This window comes from Crinia signifera, chromosome 4 (genome assembly GCF_055691185.1).
Source record: "Crinia signifera chromosome 4, ASM5569118v1, whole genome shotgun sequence".
In the NCBI taxonomy this organism is placed as follows: domain Eukaryota; kingdom Metazoa; phylum Chordata; class Amphibia; order Anura; family Myobatrachidae; genus Crinia; species Crinia signifera.
In genome coordinates, this window is record NC_139220.1 from 232,807,923 (window position 1) to 232,830,032 (window position 22,110).

The 22,110-nt window shown below is 39.3% G+C and overlaps 1 protein-coding gene across 1 annotated transcript in view; it reads left to right on the forward strand.

Moving 5' to 3' along the window:
- The window catches only part of TRPM7 (transient receptor potential cation channel subfamily M member 7), a 103,069-nt gene that overhangs the window by 70,780 nt on the left and 10,179 nt on the right, over positions 1 to 22,110 (forward strand). Inside the window, exons 16-33 of the mRNA XM_083183975.1 lie at positions 103 to 383; positions 2,779 to 3,007; positions 5,523 to 5,678; positions 5,933 to 6,076; positions 7,089 to 7,217; positions 8,378 to 8,689; positions 8,807 to 8,981; positions 12,870 to 12,996; positions 13,746 to 13,930; positions 16,503 to 16,635; positions 17,130 to 17,824; positions 18,510 to 18,586; positions 18,917 to 19,013; positions 19,201 to 19,274; positions 19,738 to 19,775; positions 20,878 to 20,906; positions 21,183 to 21,233; positions 21,317 to 21,382. Of these exons, the coding sequence (XP_083040101.1) occupies positions 103 to 383; positions 2,779 to 3,007; positions 5,523 to 5,678; positions 5,933 to 6,076; positions 7,089 to 7,217; positions 8,378 to 8,689; positions 8,807 to 8,981; positions 12,870 to 12,996; positions 13,746 to 13,930; positions 16,503 to 16,635; positions 17,130 to 17,824; positions 18,510 to 18,586; positions 18,917 to 19,013; positions 19,201 to 19,274; positions 19,738 to 19,775; positions 20,878 to 20,906; positions 21,183 to 21,233; positions 21,317 to 21,382 (2,998 nt within the window). The remainder of the gene's footprint in view (positions 1 to 102; positions 384 to 2,778; positions 3,008 to 5,522; positions 5,679 to 5,932; positions 6,077 to 7,088; positions 7,218 to 8,377; positions 8,690 to 8,806; positions 8,982 to 12,869; positions 12,997 to 13,745; positions 13,931 to 16,502; positions 16,636 to 17,129; positions 17,825 to 18,509; positions 18,587 to 18,916; positions 19,014 to 19,200; positions 19,275 to 19,737; positions 19,776 to 20,877; positions 20,907 to 21,182; positions 21,234 to 21,316; positions 21,383 to 22,110) is intronic.

A 22,110-nucleotide genomic window follows, 5' to 3' on the forward strand; every position in this document is an offset into this window, starting at 1 on the left:
TATCCAGCAAACCTATTTACACATTGTTCAGTTGATCCCCCTTTTATTTTTATTCTAATGTACTGTACGTATTTCTTCCCCATACTTTGTATATTTTAATAGCAAGATGCCTCAGCTGATGATGGGAAGAGGAAGAGGGCCAAAGATGAGATTGTGGACATTGATGATCCTGAAATGAAGCGCTTTACTTACCCATTTAATGAGCTGTTGGTTTGGTCTGTACTAATGAAGAGGCAGAAAATGGCACTATTCTTCTGGCAGCATGGGGAGGAGTCCATGGCGAAGGCTCTTGTTGCCTGCAAGCTGTGCCGCTCCATGGCATATGAAGCAAAGCAGAGCGATGTTGTGGATGACGCCTCAGAAGAACTGAAGGAACATTCAAGGTATTGTTCCATTTTTATATACCAGCCTGTATATAAGCAGAGCAGCCACTATAGCACCCTTAATGTATTAGCTGTATGCTGTTTTAGTGGGAACACTAAGTTCAGTAATTAAGTAAACTACAATGTTCACTCTACAGTTTCAGTTTTGCGACATATTGTAATTGGACAAGAGGCCATTTATTTGTTCTAGATGTTATTACAGCAAAATGCATATATGCAGTTGTGTCCTTTGTGTTTTGTTTATTTTTACCCTTCGCTGCAAATTTGCTAAATACCCATATACATATACCCATATACATAAGGTATATAGGTATACCATTACATGGTGTATTAAATTTGCTACAGAGCGTTTTTTTTAATAAATCTTTTATTTTTTGCCTGTGATAAAGGAATAAAAAAAAATAATAATCATGCAACGAAGGGTTAAAGAAATGCGTTGGCTTAGTGGTATTGCTATACCAGTTCATGGAGCTCTCAGTTTCTCCCATGGGTCTCCAGTATTAGAAGTTAATGTTTAGCTTACATGCTCCTGATATCCCACAAGATGCTTGCTGCGATGCGTACCTGTGGATATTTAGGAGCAGATGTATAGAGATATGTCCACATAAATCTGGGCTGCAGTTATGCCAAACAGCCTCACGCTGCACGCCAGGTCCTGAGAGACTATGCTAGCCTTAGGCATCTTTTGGGGAGTAGTTTGCATCTTGAGGCCCCTATACACAGGGTGACTTACTTGCAATTTGGGTTCTTTTCCTGTGATTGCAACAATCAATCACAGGAAAAGATCCCAAATTTCTGGTGACGGACAGCGGGTCTGATGCAATGCGCAGTCCCATGCGCATCGCACCGGACCCTCCGAGTCGTTCCTGCTGCAGAAGCAATCTCTCAGATTGCTTCTGAGCCGGGCCGGCTTGGCTGAGATTACATGCGATATATCGCATGTGAATGGACCGCATACAATATATTGAATGCGATTTTGCTGCTGGGAAGAGGGAAGAAGTTGCTGCAGTGTATGGGGGCCTTTAGACACAACTTGTTCTGACCAATTTGATATGTGACATTTGTATATCTTTGTAGAACTGAGTATCTAAATCTGTATACAAAGTGCTATGATTTATGAAGCCATGATAACGGAGAAGTGAGCCAGTGGAGAAGTTCACCATGGGAACCAATGAATTAACATCTAAAATTTGCATAATATAAAATTATACAGAGCAGCTGATTGGTTGCCATTGGCAACTTTTCTACTGGCTCACTTTTCCTCCCTTATCACTGCTTCATACATTTACTCCAGAAAGAGAGAGAGCGCGTTAGAGACAGGTAGAGAGATGAATATATACGTATTATATAAGATAGATTGGTAGTTCTAGTGCTTCTCCTGTCATTTATTTGTAGAATGTTTTGTCTCTACATAAAAGTGAACACTGGTACACGATGTTGGCATTATTGATTAGTTGAAGTGCTCTATTTTGCTGACATAGGAGAATAATCTGGATTTGTGATGGAATACTTCATATGAGGGCTCTTTATACTATAAGTGTTCACTGAATGAAAACCATTTTCTGGGCAGGCTTTTATTTATTTGCATATAAAGCAATGATAATGTAGGTGTTTGATTAAATCATCACATAGGAGTTTATTTACTAAGATGGGAGTTCTATTGAAGATGGGATATTGCTATGGGCAACCAACCACTCTCTTCCTTTTCAACAACTTGTAGAATACAATAGAATCTGATTAGTTGCAAACAGAACCCACAGAATCCAGCAGTAGTTGGCAACATAAATCCTTGCATTGTTTGATTTGTAATAATCATACTTGTAGTAACCCTTCAATCATTTTACGATGTTTGTATCTGATCTACTAGTTAAATACTTCAGTTAGAGCCCTCTGGTAGTTTTTCTGTATATGTGCCTGACTTTCTTACAGAAGATTAATCAAGAGCTGTTGCTCTAGTTGCTAGGTGTTGCTATATATAGATAAGAAAAATAGTGTGTGTATGTATATATCGTTTTTTATTTTTTTATTATTTAGTGAACTGTTGCTACTGTATAGTTATTGGCAGGGCTATTTTTCAGCAGGCTCCAGCAGGAACTGAGGCCCTTATTCTAGTTCACTCTTTCTGACAAAATATTTCTTAGATGGACAAAACCATGTGCACTGCAGGTGAGGCAGGTGTAAAACCCCACCCAAATCTAATTATCTCTGCACAAGTAACACCTGCCTCACCTGCAGTGCACATGGTTTTGTCCATCTAAGAAATATTTTGTCAGAAAGAGTGAACTATAATAAGGGCCTCAATTCCTGCTGGAGCCTGCTGAAAAATAGCCCTGGTTATTGGAAAATGTCATGCCATAGTTTCATGCTACAAGCATGTCCGTCCTGTTTATTTTAGTGAATTTGGTCAGCTGGCAGTAGATTTGCTTGATCAATCTTTCAAACAAGATGAAATGATGGCAATGAAGCTTCTCACATATGAGCTGAAAAACTGGAGCAATTCTACCTGCCTAAAGCTTGCTGTATCTTCACGACTGCGCAATTTTGTGGCTCACACTTGTACCCAAATGCTGCTCTCTGACATGTGGATGGGAACATTAAACATGAGGAAGAATTCCTGGTACAAGGTACATATGGAGTACATATTTTCTGTTTTGCTATTTCCAAAACATTTGGATCTGTTGTAAAAGTATGGCGATTTATCCTTTAGCACAATTGTTTTTTTTTTTTTTTTTCTTGGGAAGGCCACAATTATTTAACAGTGTGATGAAATGTTTACAAGGTCCACGTTATTTTTTTCAAGGAGAGGGAGGAACACAAAATAAAGACCGTAACATTGAACAAACAAGGTTCTCAAAGAGGGGAGGGATTTGGGCCCATACATTAGCATTTCCAAAAATCCAGTTCACCGATTTTATTTATTTCTTCACCAATCTGTGTCTGTGCATTGCAGTCCATGTCAGGAAATACATGCCTGCCAGTATTGAAAGGCTCATTATTTTAATTATTTATAGTGTGCAGTTCTGCAAGTTGTTACCATAGACTAGCAATCTACATCCCTAATTTATCTGTAAAATTTAACATTTTGGAAAACCTGAGTTACCACTTCAAGCACCTTCTGGTCAGAATCTGCGATCTATGCAGCCCAGACACTTTTTTTTTCTATGATAATCGGCAAAATGCCAAGTTGCACCAATTGATTATATGATAGATACAGGAGGGGGGATTGTGGTGTCAGTTGTTTCATTATTATAATCCGTATCTTTTCACATTAGTAGAAAATCCTGGTATTTTAATGAACCCCAGATATGTATTTCATCCTAAATATTGGCCATTAGGTTATGTTCTACAAGCCATCCACAAATTCACCATTATTGGTCCGACTATATATATTCTACTGCCAGAGTGAGTGCATTGTGTTATAACCGTCTATGTTAAAGTTCAGCCAATTTGTGTAGTCTTGGTACATAGATATTGATTACCTGCTTGTTGGTCTAAGTGAACATTATTTGCAGATTCAGTCTTTTGATTGATTGGCTTAACATGACCTTATGAATATTTTTTCCTAAATCTACTGACGCTGTACGAGCTTGGCACACTGATTCAATACTCTCTAAGTCAGTGCATGATAGGTGATCTATAAATAACCTGTTCATGTCCGTGCCTGCATTTCTTCTTGCCTTTCTATTTTTTGCAGTCCTTGTGCCAATGTGCTTAATTCCAGTACCCTTAAGGGTCAATCTTGTTACCTACAAAGGGTGTGATGTGTTGTTTCTGCTGCGTTTTAACGCCAGCATCAGGCTCCCAAACTTGCACCGTTCATGGGACCTATGCGCTAGCAAACACTTTAGAGCAAATTCTGGTTGCCGTCACTGCAGTCACTGCTGCGAGATTATCTTGCCAAATTGAAGATCAACCCATACGTTGGATGGCATTCGCACAATAGTTTGTGCTAATTTGGACTGAAACCTGCCGTGAATAGTGTGAAATCGGTTGCTCCTCCCAGTGTTGAAATGCTGCGAGAAAACAGCCGCTCGCCCCCCTCACACTTTATAGGATTGAGCGCTTGCTATGTAGTTTAAAATCGGCACATCGGTCAGCGAGTGCTGAAGAAGTAATGTATTATAAACTATAGACTTGCAAAATATTTCCATGGGTTGGATACGCTACATTTATCACAGCTCTGTTTGGTAGATTTTTATTCATTTAGATTAAGATATTATTTGTTTTTCCCTTCTCATGCATGGGGACACAGGGTTACCCATGGGTATAGGTGGTAAGCTGGAGCTGGGCACTAAAGGTTTCCAGCAGCTCAGACTGCCCTGCCCCAGTCTAGAGGGACTTTTTTTTTTTTCAATGTCAAAGAGCAGGCACCGTTTTTAGGGGCTCCAGCCCCTCTCTTTTCTATGTCTTTATTTTTCTCCATAGTAACAGTGCACTGCTAAAGTAGCAGCCATTTCAGCCATGGGGTTCAAAGCAAATGGGGGATTTAAGCTGTCTGTATTAATCCCACCGCTTGGCATGTTCCCTCATGAAGATACTTGCCACTGGACTTACACCTCTTTTCTTCATCAGTGTGATGCTAAGCGGCCATTGTGGCACATTGTCAGCTAGGAATGGCTGCTCTGAGGAACAACATTTGTACAGCAGCTTTGCTGTCTTTCTGCCCATACATTCATCAAGTTTTTTTTATTTTGGCACCTTCGCTTTAGTAGATGCAGCCTCTGGACAAAGAGTAATTAGCGCAAGGAGTGTTCCCTTACCTATGGATGAAAATGGAAAAAAAAGATTTGTTCTTACTTGTAATATCTTATTCTTATAATCCATGGGGTACACAGGGTGGCCTACCATGACGAATGTGGCATGTTTGTTTTTTTGTTTTGTTTTTTTGCAGTCGTTGGTTTACCTTTTAACTGCCTCTACTCCACTAGGCTGGAGGAAAGGGAAGAGGTTCATTTTTAGCTGTATCGTGTCCATCTCTAGCTGACCCCCCTGTTAAGCCTGTGTCACTCATGGATTCAAGGATTTTACAGTTAAAAACAAAAATCTTCTTTTTGGTAACTTTGAACGTAAATGCTGCAGGCTTGATTTTTACATGATACCTATTGAGTAGGGGTCTAAATGAATGTTTTTGTTTTACAGGTGATTCTAAGCATTTTGATCCCTCCTGCGATACTTATGCTTGAATATAAAACAAAGGCAGAGATGGCCCACATACCCCAGTCTCAGGATGCTCATCAAATGATAATGGATGACAGTGAGACCAACTTTCAGAATCTACCAGAAAACATTGCCATGGTATGTTGGCAGACCACTTTTTTTTCTCCATATTTTGTTTAACCAATCATATCATCTTTGAAATAAAACCAGCTTTTAGATAACGATGTTCAAACTTAAGTGTGTCCTGTTGTACAAGGCTTTGCCAGTGTCTTAAATATAAGGCTTTAAAGAATTCTATATTGTATATGCCAGAAGGAGGGCAAAGCCTGGTTATGCTATACTAAGATGGTGGCAAAGGAGCCTGTAATTTTATTTTGTATTTTCCTTTTTAGAATGTTTTTAAAGAAGTTCAGGTTTTTGAGAGTACAGAAGTGAAAAGTGAAATTGAGACTCAGACAAAAACTCGGAAGCTCCCGATTACTCAGAAGCTCTATGCATTCTACCATGCTCCAATTGTTAAGTTTTGGTTTAACACCGTGAGTATTCCTTTTTTTTTTTTTTTTTTTTTTTTTATGCACATACAAGTTTGTGAGCACAGTATTGGTTTCCTGCAGAAGTTCTTAGCATGTAGGGACTTAATCATTGCATGCAATATTCTCTCAATATATATATATTTTTTTTTATACATTTAGTTTATTAGACAAATTGGCTTTTATTTACATGTGAATGAATTTAAGGAAATTGGACCCTATGCAATTAAAAGTTAGCTCCTCAGACAGTGCCTAGGTATACATCAAAAGGTTGCCATGCACTAGGTCAAAAGAAGGGGGAAAAAAAGTAAAGAAAAAGGTTTACATTGACGCCTACTTTTTGTTGTCTCCTGAGCACATGTACCCCAATAGTGTAGCGCATACCATCACATGACTTGTTTTTCTGTCCCCAATCAGAGTCTATGTGGATGGCAAAGCATGAAAAAGTCCAAAAAAGGGAACAATTTTAACTTTCCGCTTGTGTTAACCTTTTGTCAATGTTGAGCTAGTGCATATCAACCTATACCTAGGCATTGTCTGTGAGCCACACCAGATTAGCTTATATCAGTAATATTGCTCATGCATATATTGTAGGCATACTTTGCTAAAACATTTAAGCTTCAGCATTTAGAGGGGAGATTTACAGAATCTTGGAGAGTGATAATGTGGAGACATTGCCCAATACTAGCCAGTCAGCTTTTTACTGTCATTTTACAGGCTCCGCTAGATAAATGACAGAAGCTGATTGCTTTCTATGAGCAATGTCTCCACTTTATCTCTCTTCATGGGATCGATGTATCAAGCAGTGAAATGGAAAAGCGGACCTGTGGAGAAGTTGTTCAGGGCAACCAATCAGCTTTGAGTAAGAAAAGCCGATTCACATTTAGCACACATCTCTATGTAACATGTTTTGTATTACTGACTCGTGATGTTAAAACTTTTTACTCCATTTTTCTTCTTTTTTTTTTATTTTCTCCATTTTTAAAAAAATGTTTCTGCTATGTTCTGTGTCTTTCAGCTGTTCTATTTGGCATTTCTCATGCTATTTACGTTTGTGGTTCTTGTGAAGATGGAGCCATTGCCTTCTGCTCAAGAATGGATTGTAATTGCATACATTTTTACCTCCGCAATTGAAAAAATTAGAGAGGTTGGTTAGCTATCTGTAGTTATCTGTATCATGTGTTTTTCTTTTGTGTGCGATTGGAAGATAGTATGGATCAGGCAGCTCGGAGTATGCTTTTGTTTTGTGCCAGTTATTGTACTTACATGTAATCTATGCTCCCTAGTAAGCGGTGATTGATGCTTTTCTTCATTAAAGTCCCATTGACTGTCAGAATTATATCTGATCAAAAATATTCCTCTAACACGGGTTGCAAGAAATAAAGCTCTGAAATGCATATGTTCTAAAGCAGGCATGTCCAACGTTGGCCCTCCAGATGTTGTGAAACTACACATCCCAGCATGCTTTGCCACAGTTTTGCTATTAGAGAATGCTAAAACTATTGCAAAGCATGCTGGGATGTGTAGTGGGCCAACGTTGGACATGCCTGTTCTAAAGTATACATACCCCCTTGTAATTGCAAGACCTTGCAGATAATTATATTTTCAGGTTTACTTGTATATATCAAATATATAAATCAAACCGAATACGGTGGCTGTATGTAATATTTTAGTAAATCTATTAATTCCAAATATTGGCCCTTATTCTGGTTTACTCGCAAAGGCAAATTCTCTCTCAAATGGGCTAAACCATGTGCACTGCAGGTGGGGCAGATGTAACGTGCAGAGAGAAGTAGATTTGGGTGAGTTATTTTGTTTCTGTGCAGGGAAAATACTGACTGCTTTATTTTTACACTGCAATATAGATCTCACTTTGAAGTAAAACCCCACCCAAATCTAATTCTCTCTGCACAAGTTACATCTGCCCCCCCACATGGTTTTGTCCATTCGAGAAGGAATTTGCCTTCGGGAGTGAACCAGAATAAGGGCCGTTGTGGCTACAGAATGAGATGAAACTCTTGTGTGTTAGAACCTTCCTGCATGGGAACCAGTGTATGTCATTCAATAATCTGACAGCAAGCCACTACAAGCACTCCTTAACCTCCTACATTGTGTATGTGTGCCATGATTTGTATTTTAATAGTGATTTTAATAATCTTATACTAAGCATTAAATGAAATCCTGACTCCTACTGTATATACTGTAATAATTTTTTCGTCTTTTTCCTGATCTTTCTTTATTGGACTTTTATAATCGTAACCAAACATTTTCTAGTCATTTTAGGCAAACTGTAGTTTTGTATTGCAGATCTTCATGTCAGAAGCTGGGAAAATTAACCAGAAAGTGAAGGTGTGGTTTGGGGACTACTTTAATATCACAGACACAATCGGCATCATTACTTTCTTCATTGGATGTGGTCTAAGACTTGGCGCATATAAATATACCTCACAGGGTGGTGGTGATCATGCTGATGACAGCAGTCTGGACTACGGGGACTATGTTTTAGTTGCTGGAAGATTAACATATTGTCTCAATATAATTTTTTGGTATGTCAGATTATTGGATTTTTTGGCTGTCAATCAACAGGCAGGACCATATGTAATGATGATTGGAAAAATGGTAAGTTGCAACACTGGAAAGTTTTTAATTCCATGCTGGTTTATTTGATTTATTTTTAGAAGTAAAATCTGATTTAGTAACATTGTGTTCCTGTTTTGTTTTTTTTTCTGTCTAAAGGTGGCAAATATGTTTTACATAGTTGTTATTATGGCTGTGGTACTTCTGAGTTTTGGTGTTCCCCGACAAGCCATTCTCTATCCATCTGAAGCACCAAGTTGGACTCTTGCTAGGAATATTGTTTTTCAGCCCTACTGGATGATATTTGGTGAGGTGTATGCATATGAAATAGATGGTAAGAGACTCAGTAATACGTCACGTAGCAGCTGGTTACATTCATAATGATAATCTTTTACAATGGTATGTCTGTAAGATTGCATTCCTAGTTACGTGTTATGCTTATCACTATAATAGCAAGTTGTGCATTATGAAAGTAGGCCTACAGTATATCATATCTGTAAAAATCTATGAAACTCGTCATTTAACATTTTAATGGTGGTCACCTTGTTTATTTATGGCAGGGGTGGCTGGACTTTTGTAACTAGGAATCTATGTTTTGTACACTTACTAGTGACCTACTGGCGTCTTCCCCTGTGCACAATATTCCCTTCCCAGTGCAATAGGCCACTTACACATGATGCCACATGGAATGAGCCAAAATTCACATATGCCACACAGTGGGCGGGATTCACTAATAATCCCCGTTGCACATCGCCGGCATTCGCATAGTTAATAATCGCAAATATACAGTAACATATGCGATTATTAACGCAAAAGCGATGCCCTGCGATGTGCACCGGGTCCCCGGCTCCCTGCCGGAACCCTTACACGGCTGTACGGGCTCCGGTTCCTCCTCCCTGCACTCAGAAGTGGTGCAGGCAGGAGGAAATCACTGGTCCGGGCAGCACAGCAGGAGGCTGCCCGGACACAGGTAAGGGGGGGGCGCCCGGGGCGGCGGGGGACGCGAAGGGAAGCCCATAGGCTTCCATGGGGTTACGCCAAATAGGAACTGGCGTAACCCCCCGCAGCGAAGCCCCAGCAATGGGGCTTTGCTGCATATAAAAATGCGGTAAAACCCCGGAAACGGGGTTTTTACGGCTTTTTCAGCTTGCTGAATCTCGCCCAGTATGAGCTAAATTTCACATGATGACACACTGAATGAGCTAAAATTCACATTATGCCACACAGAATGAGCCAAAATTGACATTATGCCACTCCATCACAGGCAGCAACTGGGATGAACTTAAATTTGTAAAGAGACCCTGTTCCCACTCCCACTGCATAACAGCATACATAAAAAAAAACCCTGATGAGAAACCCATCCCCCACATGCAGTGCATGTCCCCACTTTAACCTTTTACTGCAAAATAGGATCCCTGCTGCTTGGGTCCAGCTTGCCTCTGCCACTGAGCACTGAGTCCCGTCATTGTTGAGCCTTCCTGCCAGCTCAAAAGGGTTCTAGCAGGCACCCACTTGCGGTGTGCAGGTGACGTCATGAAAGCACCCGCACCCTGCATCCTTGGGAATGCTGAAGCTTGATCACAATTGACTTTTTGGCCAGCCCTGATTTAGGATTTTTTTTTTAACCTCATATCTTTATTTGATTTTGCAAAAAGACATTGATAATACAAACCTTAATGACAACTTCACAAATAGGTACTTCCACAATTAGCTCATCTCATTCCACATCGAATAATTTACAAATAAATTTTGCAATACTTAATGGTTTTTTATGCATATCGCCTCTGCGGTTTGAATCTGGTAGTGGGTCCGGAACGTTTTCTCAATCTGTCGTCCCTCCCGTTAACAACTAGCCTCTCTTTGATGATTGAAGGAGTCACCAAAATCGCAGAACTGTCTACCCAGCAAAATAATGATGCAAGGTATTTCCGGGGGACATAGAATTTAGGATTTAGTGACACATTTTGCTTTCTCGTGGTTTTATGTACACAAACATTGTTTTCTGCACAAGATTACCTTCAGGCTTTTAGTATGATAAAGAGGTACAACTAATGCTGGACATTGGATGGTTTATGAACCAATAGATAATGTGCTAAATAAGCAGCCTGAAGTGCTACTACCAAATAACTGAAACACCACTTCAACAAAGACATACGATACCAAGAAAATATATGGGAGTGTTCCTCTGCCGCTTAAAATTCACATAAAGTTTTTTCTTTTCTTACCAGACTGGTATTACCCAAAAGGAAAATAGAAAAAAAATACAAATGGTGTAATACTGTTTAACATTGGCATGAAATCACACACGAGTATTCAGGTGGTCCGTATCTAAAATAACGTTTTACATTCGTCTACATTCATTTGTGGACAAAAACGTTTGGTGAGAGTCCATTTTTCTTGTACCTCTGTACCATGCAATTTTAAATCATTTTTATTAAATTGTATAACACTATGCAATGTTAAACCGTATTATACCATTTGTATTTTTTTCTATTTTCCTTTTGGGTAATACCTGTCTGGAAAGAAAAGAAAAAACTTTTTTTGAATTTTAAGCACCAAAGGAACACTTCCATATCTTTTCTTGGTATCGTAATGCTGGACATTGTATACAAACTCAGTATATCTTATCCAAAGCCCATTAATTTCATCATATTGAGGTGTTCAACATTTAAAACTCTGTATGGGATAAAGCAAATTCATAATTGTGAACATCTAAATACTACCGGGGGTTATCTGTGTACAATCACAACCCATTACTTTTAACTGAGGCATAGTTACCTAAGGCCAGTTTATCTGAATTCATACAGGTTTTAACCCTGATGAAGTCTTGTTGAGACAAAACTCATTGTTTTTTTGGTCTGTGATTACAAACAACTGTAAATACAAAGAAAATTACTCCAGCCTCAAAGAGCAATTATGTTTATGTATTTTATTTATAAGTTTTTATTTAAATACATTTCTAAATGTCATAGTTTCCAAAAATAATTTCTTATTACTATTCGTAGAATACTAAGATTGAGACCCTAAATTCACTGCTGTTGTGATAGATAGATCAATATATACAGTATATACATTACATCTTATACACATCAGAAAAATATCTCATTATGCTATGTGAATTTTACAAAATACAGAGAAATCTGAAATCCAAATTAGCTCCATAATTTACAATTTGCTAATAGATCTCCCAGTGATTTTAAGAGCAAAATATCACACTGATGCGCAGCCGGATGGAGACTAATCTAAGGGCAGTGCTTTGTTGCCCTTAAAATAGACAAAATAATAAAATAATTAGAAAAGTCCCTTCACCGGCGCTCGAAAGGATAAATAATGATATGCAAAAATACTTGTGACTCCCTTGCACAGGTCTTCTCAGATAGGATACCCCTCCAACCATTCAACGATGGATTCAATTATGTGGGGAAATGAACAGGAAAAGAGGGTACATAGTGTAATCCAGTTAAATACAATATCCATTTAAAACATATACATGAGTTTCAATATAACTTAGTGATATAAACTTATCTCCAGACAAAGGAAAGTGCAAAGTGTGCGTTTACCATGTAAATTTGAACTGAAAACAGACTCCGTTCAAATAAGGCTAGGGTAGTCCGTAATACCAGGCAGCATCCCAGGTACAGTAGGCTCACCGGCATCCCAGTCCACAATGGCAATCTCCTCCTCTTACACTCACTTGTCTTGTACAGCAGTCTCAGCAAGCATACCAATGCGTTTCAACCTATTTCCTTAGGTCTTTATCAAGGCATATGATAAAGACCTAAGGAAATAGATTGAAACGCTTTGAAAACTGTGCTTTGCGATTAATAATTGCATATGTTAGTGCATATGCTATTATCTATGCGGTAGCCGGCGATGTGTGGCAGAGACGCGCTGCAGATGTTGGTGCATCCAGTCCAGGATTTGCATGTTAAGTTTAATGGGCATTAGCAAGGGGCTTGGGTGATAAAGTTGCTGAGATTGAATAGCCCTGGGCAATAAACTCTGTGGATACCACCGGTTTTTGCACCTTTTGAAAATTTCCTTTGGTAATTGAATTCCCCATTGAAAATTTTTTGGCAAAAAGACACCTGGCAGAGTTGCACTGGACATGAACGCGCTCTTGTCACGCATCTCGTGCTACATAGCGTATTGACACTGTGTATTTGTAATTTGTACACATCTCTAAATGTTTTTATCGTAAGATTTAATTTCTGTCTCTTAGTGTGTGCGAATAACTCTGAGATGAAAGAACTGTGTCATATCGGAACATGGCTGACACCATTTCTTCAAGCTGTCTATCTCTTTGTACAATACATCATTATGGTGAATCTCCTCATTGCATTCTTTAAGTAAGTTAAATAAAATGATTGACTCCAATGAATATTGCATAGAATTCCATACTATGGGTGTGTTCGTACTAGACGATATTGGTCTACCATCTAGTACTACTTTTATGCAAATCGTTCCGTCCTTGTGCAGTATTCAATGCCGGTGCGAGGGGGTTAAACTGCGAGGATCACAGAAAACCAGTGATCCTCGCAGTTTAATCCCCGCGCCGGCCGCTCGCACTATGCAACGTTCCGGGGGAATCCTCGCTGTCACAGAACGGCGAGGATTCCCCTAAACTGCGAGAGCCGCGGCTAGTGCAGCAAACTCGCTGTAATTAGCCTCGGCTCTCGCAGCTTTTGGAGGCACATTCGCAAATTCCCCCTCGCTCAAAAAACGGAGCGAGGGGGAATTTGCGAATGAGGGGGGGGGTCAGTTGAATACTGACAGGGTGAGCGGTGACTGCGAGCAAAAAGTCCTGCTCGCAGTCACCGCTCGCCCACAGCATTGAATATATGCCCTTGAGTCTTTTACAGTGTAATTTCCATGCCACCTTGTGGCACACCACCTAGTCTACTCCTGGTAGTAATCACTGCTCTCTCCCCTCACCACTGGTGATGCTGCTTACAATAGCTGATCACATCTCAGATCCAATAATGTCCTATACCCATACCCTCTTTCCCCATCTAGTCTTACCACAGAGCCAGTCACAACCAGCCACTTAAATGGTAGAATTTTATTTTTGTGTTTTTCTCCCTTATTTTTATTTCAGCAATGTGTACTTCCAAGTAAAGGCTATATCAAACATTGTCTGGAAGTACCAACGCTATCACTTCATCATGGCTTATCACGAGAAGCCATTTCTGCCTCCGCCTTTGATCATTTTCAGTCACTTGTCTTCCCTGTTCTGCTTCGTCTGCAGACGACGAAAGAATGACAAATTTTCGCATGGACCAAGTAAGTGTTGATATCCTTAGTAGAACGGTTATTTTTGTCCTTTTAATATCTGTTTGGGATATCTCTGTATGAAAATAAACCAAGATTAAAAAAATTAGGCTGCGCTGAAGTAACCTCAAAAGAGTGTTCCAAACCAGTGCATCAATTTATTTAATATAATTTAATCCATAAAATCACATAGATACTTAAAAAAAAAATGCACTTCAAAAGATATTGTCATAACTTTGCTATATGAATCAAACACAATAATAACAACATTGGTATTCGTAGCTAAAGGGGCAAACATATGTTGAGATGTGTGGTAACCTATTGTGCTAAGCGATCTAGTGTAGGCGATTTCCCTTGAGCTTCCCAGTGTCTAACCAGTGTTCTTTATGTACATGCTAGGCGATACAACAAGATTTTGCCAGCAAGTTTTGAATAGATTTTGCCAGCAATTGTTGAATATCTGAGCAAGGAATGCTTTTCTTTGCCATCGCTATGCAGTGTACACATGGAGCGATTTGTGATTAATTTTTAAGCAATCTTGACAGATCGCTTCGAAAATATCTCCAAAATCACCCCGTGTGTATGTCTCTCAACAATATGTTGGCTACAAAGTATCTTGTTAGAACATAAGAAGTTGTCTATGTATCACACAGTGATAGATTTATTTAGTGTTCCATTGCAAAGCTGAAATGAGCACTTGTTTAATGTCCAGGATAAAGTTGGGAAACAGCACTGGGAGGCCCTCATTACTCAATCTCCTGCATATGGGAGTCCACAAACTTGTATTGCATTAACATACAGCAGCAGAATCCTGAGAGTCCATAAGAGGGCAGCTACATATTGTATCCACTACTGTGGATATTTTCAACTTCAATGTCAATAGTAGTAGACGAAACCTGTACTGGCTGACATCATTTTTCTGTTCCCGCTCTATGTATCACCTGCTCGTGCTTCATTTTGTTTAGTGTTTTTTTTTTTTTTTTGAAGGCTGCCAGTTTCTTTTTTTCAGCAGCTGCAGACTTCTAGTTCCAATCAGGCACTGAGAGGTAAGTGTATGAAGATTGGAGAAGTGGTATTTATTCCCATAAAGAATGTTATGTGCAAGGGGATAATGCTCCAGTCAATCAGCTCTTAACTGTCCATTTACATATTGGAGCTGATTGGCTAGTGTATTATCACCTTGCACATAACGTTCTTTATGGGGATAGATACCACTTCTCCAATCTTCATACATTTACTCCTGAGTGAATTATGTTCTTGTGTCAAAAATAAACTAGAAACATTTTAGGAACCAGCAAATGATAGAGTTATTTGAACAATTTGCACACACCTTTCAGTAAAGCATGAAATTCAATGCTCCGGCGAGCACAGCACAGAGTTCTCAGTTTTTTGTTCACTGTGCATTATTTCTACCCCTCACCATGCTTCCTTTTCACCCTATTCAACGCGTCAGCTGTTGGATGCCCCTGACGGCGAGCATTGACCAATGTGGCGTACGAGGAGGTAATGGCTCCTTTTGTATGCAGTGTTGAAATATTGCAGAGATATGTACAAAACCGCAAATGACCCTTAAAAAAACATTTTCAAAGCAGCTAATCCTGTGTGAAAAGCGGTGTATCTCCAAACGAACGAGTGAGGAAGGAGAGGTGAATCATGGGTAAGACTATACAGCGGGGAAAAAAAATACCATAAAAATATATTAATGTGGCACCTCCTAAAGTAAAAAAATAATATAGCTCCTTCAAATAATAAAATACAATTGCAGACACCAAAAAATAAAATCTTTTTTTTTTTTTTTTTAATAAGTAGGTAAGTTCAGTTCAGCTAAAAACAAACGCAGAGAGGATAACGGAGAGGCAAGCCAACAAAAAGAGTGAACAGCGTTCTCCATTTTTGCATTAAATACACAAACGGCAGGTGCACAAATTTTCCTAAAGAAAGCAACTGCGGTGACCAAGCGGCGAACAGGGCAATGCACTCTGTTTTTTGGGGGGGATCCAGGAGTCTTGAATAGGACGAGGGACATTTTTGGAGAGAGGACTGGTCTTCTCGCCAAAAAAAAAAAGCGAACCTTGCCGGAAAAAAAGCAAAATAGGAGCATTGAATACTGCCCAAAATGTAAACCGCCTTCTAGAAGAGGCCAGACAGACACCTGATGGCTGTTTTGGATTATTTCAACCTTTGTCCCATTCAGTGCATAAACTGAGGCTGGGCGAGATGACTGCACTTGCTGTGTTAACCGGGACAACCTAGGAATATCCCAAGTCTGCGATGTAGTGGAAACTGGGTTGGACTTGGGACTGACCCAGCTTTGAACAGTTTTACAAATCACAGGTTAGAGCCAGGACTTTGAAAAAGGTATATGAAAGGTTCATAAAAAGGTTCTCCTTTAGGTTCACCCTCATACCTTGGCGCTGAAATTATATTGTCTGCATCATTTTTCTATAAGCTTCTTATGAAACTAGACAATAACCCTATGGTCATAGTTTAAAATCCCCGGATTAGTTCATTAAGAGCTCTATGCAAAATCAAAATGAAATGCAGGATTGTCTCTGGCACTCACATGACCTTGCTTTCTATTTAGAATTATTCCTGACAGAGGAAGACCAAAAGAAGCTACATGATTTTGAGGAGCAATGTGTGGAGGTCTACTTCAATGAAAAGGATGATAAATTTCATTTGGGAAGTGAAGAGAGAATACGCATTACAACTGAGAGGTTACATTTTTTTCAATTTTCACAGTATTTGTACATTTATTGTCTTAATGTTTTAAGTGTATTTAGGAAACAGCTCAATCTCATCAGAGGATTGGTAACTACTGATGACATCTGGGCCCCATGTCATAGATAATTTGATTCGGAGATGGCATTAGAATCCACTCCAGTGCCATTGTCCTGTGGGTAGGAATGAAGAGTGGTGCTCAACCACTGGACCGCCGAAGATCAGGGAGGGACCTGTACATTTACCCCTCTGTGTCACCACCGAGGGGAACAGGATTGACATAACAATGCCACCTGCATCCAAATTTGGTTACAGATTATAATTACTAATACACAGCTAGTTCTGTTCTTCCATAGGGTTCATTAACTTTTTTTTTTGTAGTAGTAGTAGTATTCACTTTATTTGGAATGTTTTACGTGTAACTAAGCCTTGTGAATATTCAGTATTGCAATTCTGTATTAAACATTTGAATTTATTTTGGAATTCCTAGGGTCGAGCAGATGTGTATACAAATAAAAGAGGTTGGAGATCGTGTTAACTATATAAAACGCTCGTTACACTCTTTGGATTCACAGATTGGACATTTACAAGACCTGTCAGCCCTCACCGTGGACACCCTGAAAACCCTGACGGCACAAAAAGCATCAGAGGCTAGCAAGGTTCACAATGAAATCACCCGAGAATTGAGCATTTCAAAGCATTTGGGTCAAAACTTGGTAGACGATGGCCCCCTGCGCTCCTCCATAAGGAAAAAGCAGAGCGTTAGCAATTTCTTTGGCTCTTCATTTCCACAAGGTAGTCCTGAGGGTAACAGCAACTTTCTCTTCAACATTTCTCTGAGGGATGAAAGAAATGCGATAGGCAAAAAGGGAGGTGATGACTTTTTCCCACCACTGAGAGAACAACTAAATATTCCAGGGGCTGGCCCATCTGGATGTGCCTTAGTTTCTACAGCGGACTGTCCTACAGAATCACCCAACCGTGCAGAGCAAATTCGGGCTCTCATCTATAATCAGAACTCTGACAACACCGCCAGTAGCATGTCACCTACAGCTACATTTTTCGTAAGCACGCCAAACCAGCCAAGCTCAAAAAGTCAAATGGAAGTAACATCTAAGCTAGGAATGTCTCATCAAAGGTTCTCAAAAGAAGCTGAAAACACGGTAGAATTTGGAGCTTTTGTTGGTATGTGTTATTTTTTTGTTTGGATGGTAGCTTTCTTTTTTATATATGCTTTTAGGTTGCCATATGTACAGTATAAATGTATTTTTGTAAATTGCAAATTGTATGCAAGCTTCAGTAGCTTTCCATGAATGAAGAGCATTCTAAGCAGAGGTTACATATTCACCAAGCTACAACAACCTGCTCCCCTTTTTTATAAATGTCATTTTCTCTTTATGGTACTGTAGATATAATAAAGGCTTTATTATATAAAGATATTTCAATCAGGTATCTTGAATACAGGACCCTTGTTTGAATGCAAAATACATTTCTATTGAATAAACACATCAAACACGTGAAATACACAAAAAAATTGAAACAAGGTTTAAAAACATAAAACTATATCAGGCACTGACTTTGAATGCTAAGTAATAATTTTCTTGCACATATTTAATGCCAGTTACGTGTCATATCATCAGTAGTGCCAGTTAGATGTTCCCAGTAGTGCTTTTAGCAAAAAAAAGGTACATTCTGGAAAATATGATTTTTGGAATAATTTGGATAACCGATATACGATTAGGTACACTGAACCTATAGCGCGTTTTCCGTATGAGCTGTGGGGTCTGCATGGGTCTCCATCTGTGTATTGCTGCAGTGTGTGTGCGCGATGATCTGAAATGTAGTCTTCTACAGTGTGTCCATCTTTCAGGTCACCGAGACACGGTAATGCTACAAATCAAGAAACCTGAAAACCAAAATGAGGAAGAAATTAATCCTGCTAATGTGGTAAGCCAAATACATTTATGGGATTTATGGCTTTTAATCATCCGTCCATGAATTAATTGCTAGAATTGGGTGTGTAGGTCGATAGCCAAAAAGATGACAACTATTGGTCAAAAAGGTGGACATGAGTTTTTCTTGATTTTTTTTTTTTTTTAATAAAAAACTGACTTGTTCATACATTTACCATCCACGTGGGCATTAGTGTGCCGAGTGCAGTGAAAAGGTACACTTATACGGTGTCCATATCGACACCAAAAACCATGAAAACACCATGTCGACCTTTTGACCATGCTGACCTCTTGACCTAATATACCATAACCAATTTTTCTGTAGATTGACACCGTCCCCACTGCCAGCCTGAAACAAGTGAGATCCTGTACTGGATGTATGGAGCTGACCAATATCTCCCAGTCACTGCGCTCAGACCAATGTAAGTCGTACGCAGCATTTGTTACACAGGTCAGTTAGCCCCATGTATAGTCTGCTGTTGATTAGTCATGGCTGGCTTTATAGGGAGCATGCTGATTAAATTCCTTGCTAAAATACCTCTAGTGCAAATCCTGCCGGCCTATATTTCTGGGAGTACCATCTATTAAAACCAGTTCTTCTCCTTTTAGTGCATACCAGTAGCCGGAGAGCATCTCTAACTGAAAAGACAAATGTAGAGGAGTCCAAAGAAGCCTTCCTCGTGGTTTGTACACATTTTACCTTTGCTGCAGTCATGACATATGCAGCTGTGCTGGAGTACACTCTGATATCTTCCTGATGGCCTTGGTTTGTTTATTACAAATAAGGGAATATCCTTGAAATGTTATAATCAAAACTGTGTGCTATGTGAGCAGTGTGGGAAGCAGGCGAGACAACAGCCTGCAAGGGAGAATGTCCCAGTTTTGCTTAACCTGTCATTGCCTTACTCCCTACATCTTGTTACTGTGTTATCAGCTGCTATCACTTCTTTGCATAGATCTTCCAGTTGCATACTGCCTCATTTATGTGCTGTTTTTATAGAAAAGTATTCATGCTAAAGCGTGAGAACACACATATGTGATTGCACATGCCTATGCATTTTAAATGTAATCAGAGCCTTTGATCTTAAAAGATTGTGCCTAATTTGAGATCCTAGCACCACATAATCTGCATATTTTGTTCCACAGGATTGGCTGCAGGCTCATTCCTCTTCAGACAAACCAAAGTAAGGCTTGTTTTGTAGATTTAATAGTAACCTATGTGTTGTCCTAATTCTTTGCAAGGGCATAGCTACCATTTGGTGTAGGGAGTGCAGCTGCTATGGGGCCCAGAGCTAAGAGGGCCCTAACTTCCCTGTCTGTTAGATGTGTTATGTTTTCTCTGTTAGATGGTACATAGGGGCCCTACCCTCTCTTTGTAATGTGGAATAAAATGAACAAGTTGTATTATAATGTTACATACAGTAATATAATAACGTGGAGTCAGTAAAGTGTGGCATAATATGAACCGGGGACACTGCCATAGTGTAGATTTGTAAAATGTTTCATAATGTGTACTAGCAGTCCTATATAATGCGATATAACATGAACTTCTAGGGCACTATAATAGGGGATAGCATCAACTAAGGTGCTACTATGGTTCAGAAAATGAACTAGGGCACAATTATGGAGCATAAAATTAACACATGTTGTGGAGTGGTGTCTCTAGAAACATTTGAACAGGGGCCAATGTAAATTGTTATTGTGGTCCCACAAAGTTCTGCCACACTCCTGACTCTGCATAATTTAGCGAAAGCCATTCCATTGGTTACCTTGTGCATTCTCCTGCCATAACTGTTAATAACTTTGCTAATGCAGAGGTGGCTAATTCGGTCCTCGAGAACTACCTATAAATTAACTGAGGCGTTTAGAAATGAATGCAGCAAATGTTTGAACAATGTCTACACCTGTGCACCAGCTAGGTGGACTGGGAAAACATGAACTGGTGGTAGATTTCAAGGTATAGAGACTACAGCATTCCCAGCCTTCAACCTATTCTACACTGTGGAGTGAGGTGTATGCCACTTCATTTTTGAGAATTTGCACGGAACTTGGATAATACTCTGTGCTTCACCTACCTGCACATTGCACAGAGCATAATTACTGCGGTTTGCCCATTTTGACATACTTCTCTAATATTATTGTGTTGTCAAATCCACTAGAATATAAAAGTGGTATTCTTGCTTTTATACTTCTACTTGCTTTTCTACTTGCTGATAAAATTTAGAATGCAATGCCAATTTCCATTTCGGGTCCACATAAATTATATTAAATGGCTTTTGTTTACAGGTCTATGTCAGAGGAGGATTCTCTGAATGGTGAGTGTTGCTTGCAAAATGGAAATAAATGGAAATAAATTTGATCTATTTCACACTAAGGGGTCAATCCAAATAGTCACAATGATCATAGTCCTCACGTCAGTGGCCACACTTTATATCAGCTGAGATTCACATAAAAGTGCAAATTCAGGCTGAAACCAGCCCGCATTAGAATACCATGGCAACAGAACATCACACCCTTCAGTTCACAGGATTGGCCCAAGTGACAAAGATATAAGGACCATACTTCAATGTTTATTTAATTTTGACTTTTAGGTATTGGATCACCTTTCAAGCCAATAGTGGACATCAATTATTGTTATTCAGGTTAGTTTTTTTAAATTCTGTAAATGAGCATTCTTCTGATTCAGTCTCCAATTTAACTGTTAACACTTTTTTTTTCTGTTCAGCTGTTGAAAGAAATAATCTGATGCGATTATCCCAGACTATTCCCTTCACACCGGTGCCTCCAAAAGGTGAGAAGATTTCATCAGGTTTTTAACACTCAAATCATATTGTAGTATCCTCTTTAAACAGAAGTAGTTCTCCCCATTTATTTTGTACTATAATTTTAGTTCTAAACTATCCAATTTCTTTCTTTCCACTACTTTCCTGTACAATCTCTCCATACTGTGTAATGTTTAGTGCAGTGTAATTAAATGTGCTTCTACACTGCCACCTTGTGTCTCAATGTCAATACTGCACCTTTACGCAACTGCGAAGAGAAGGAAAGACATTTACATGCTTCACTGTGTAGCCTAAACAAGTATATTGAGCATTTTATTAACCATATAATTGAGTTGAGATTACCTAGAGCTGGGCCTTGTATACCATGCTGTATAGTTTTGCAGGAACATCTACCACAGACTTGTATTAGTTCTGTTTTCCTGATGTCTATAACCAGCGTTGTTTCTGGCCACCATTTGCCATTTGCTTTTGACTATATAGTTAAAATCCAATTGGTATAGCATAGACATTGGATGGAGAGCGAACTTGTTTAACCCTTTGATCCTGATTCAATGCTGATGCGCCCTCCCATTCAGCAGAAATCGAATTGCCAAATAGACAGTACAGCAATGACTATATAGTACAGATCTGTACTATTTTGCATGCATGCATTTTGGCTTTCCATGCGATTCTATCCCGATTTTGATCCCAAATGAATGGGGATGGAATTGCAAGGCTATCGCATCGTGTCCACAGC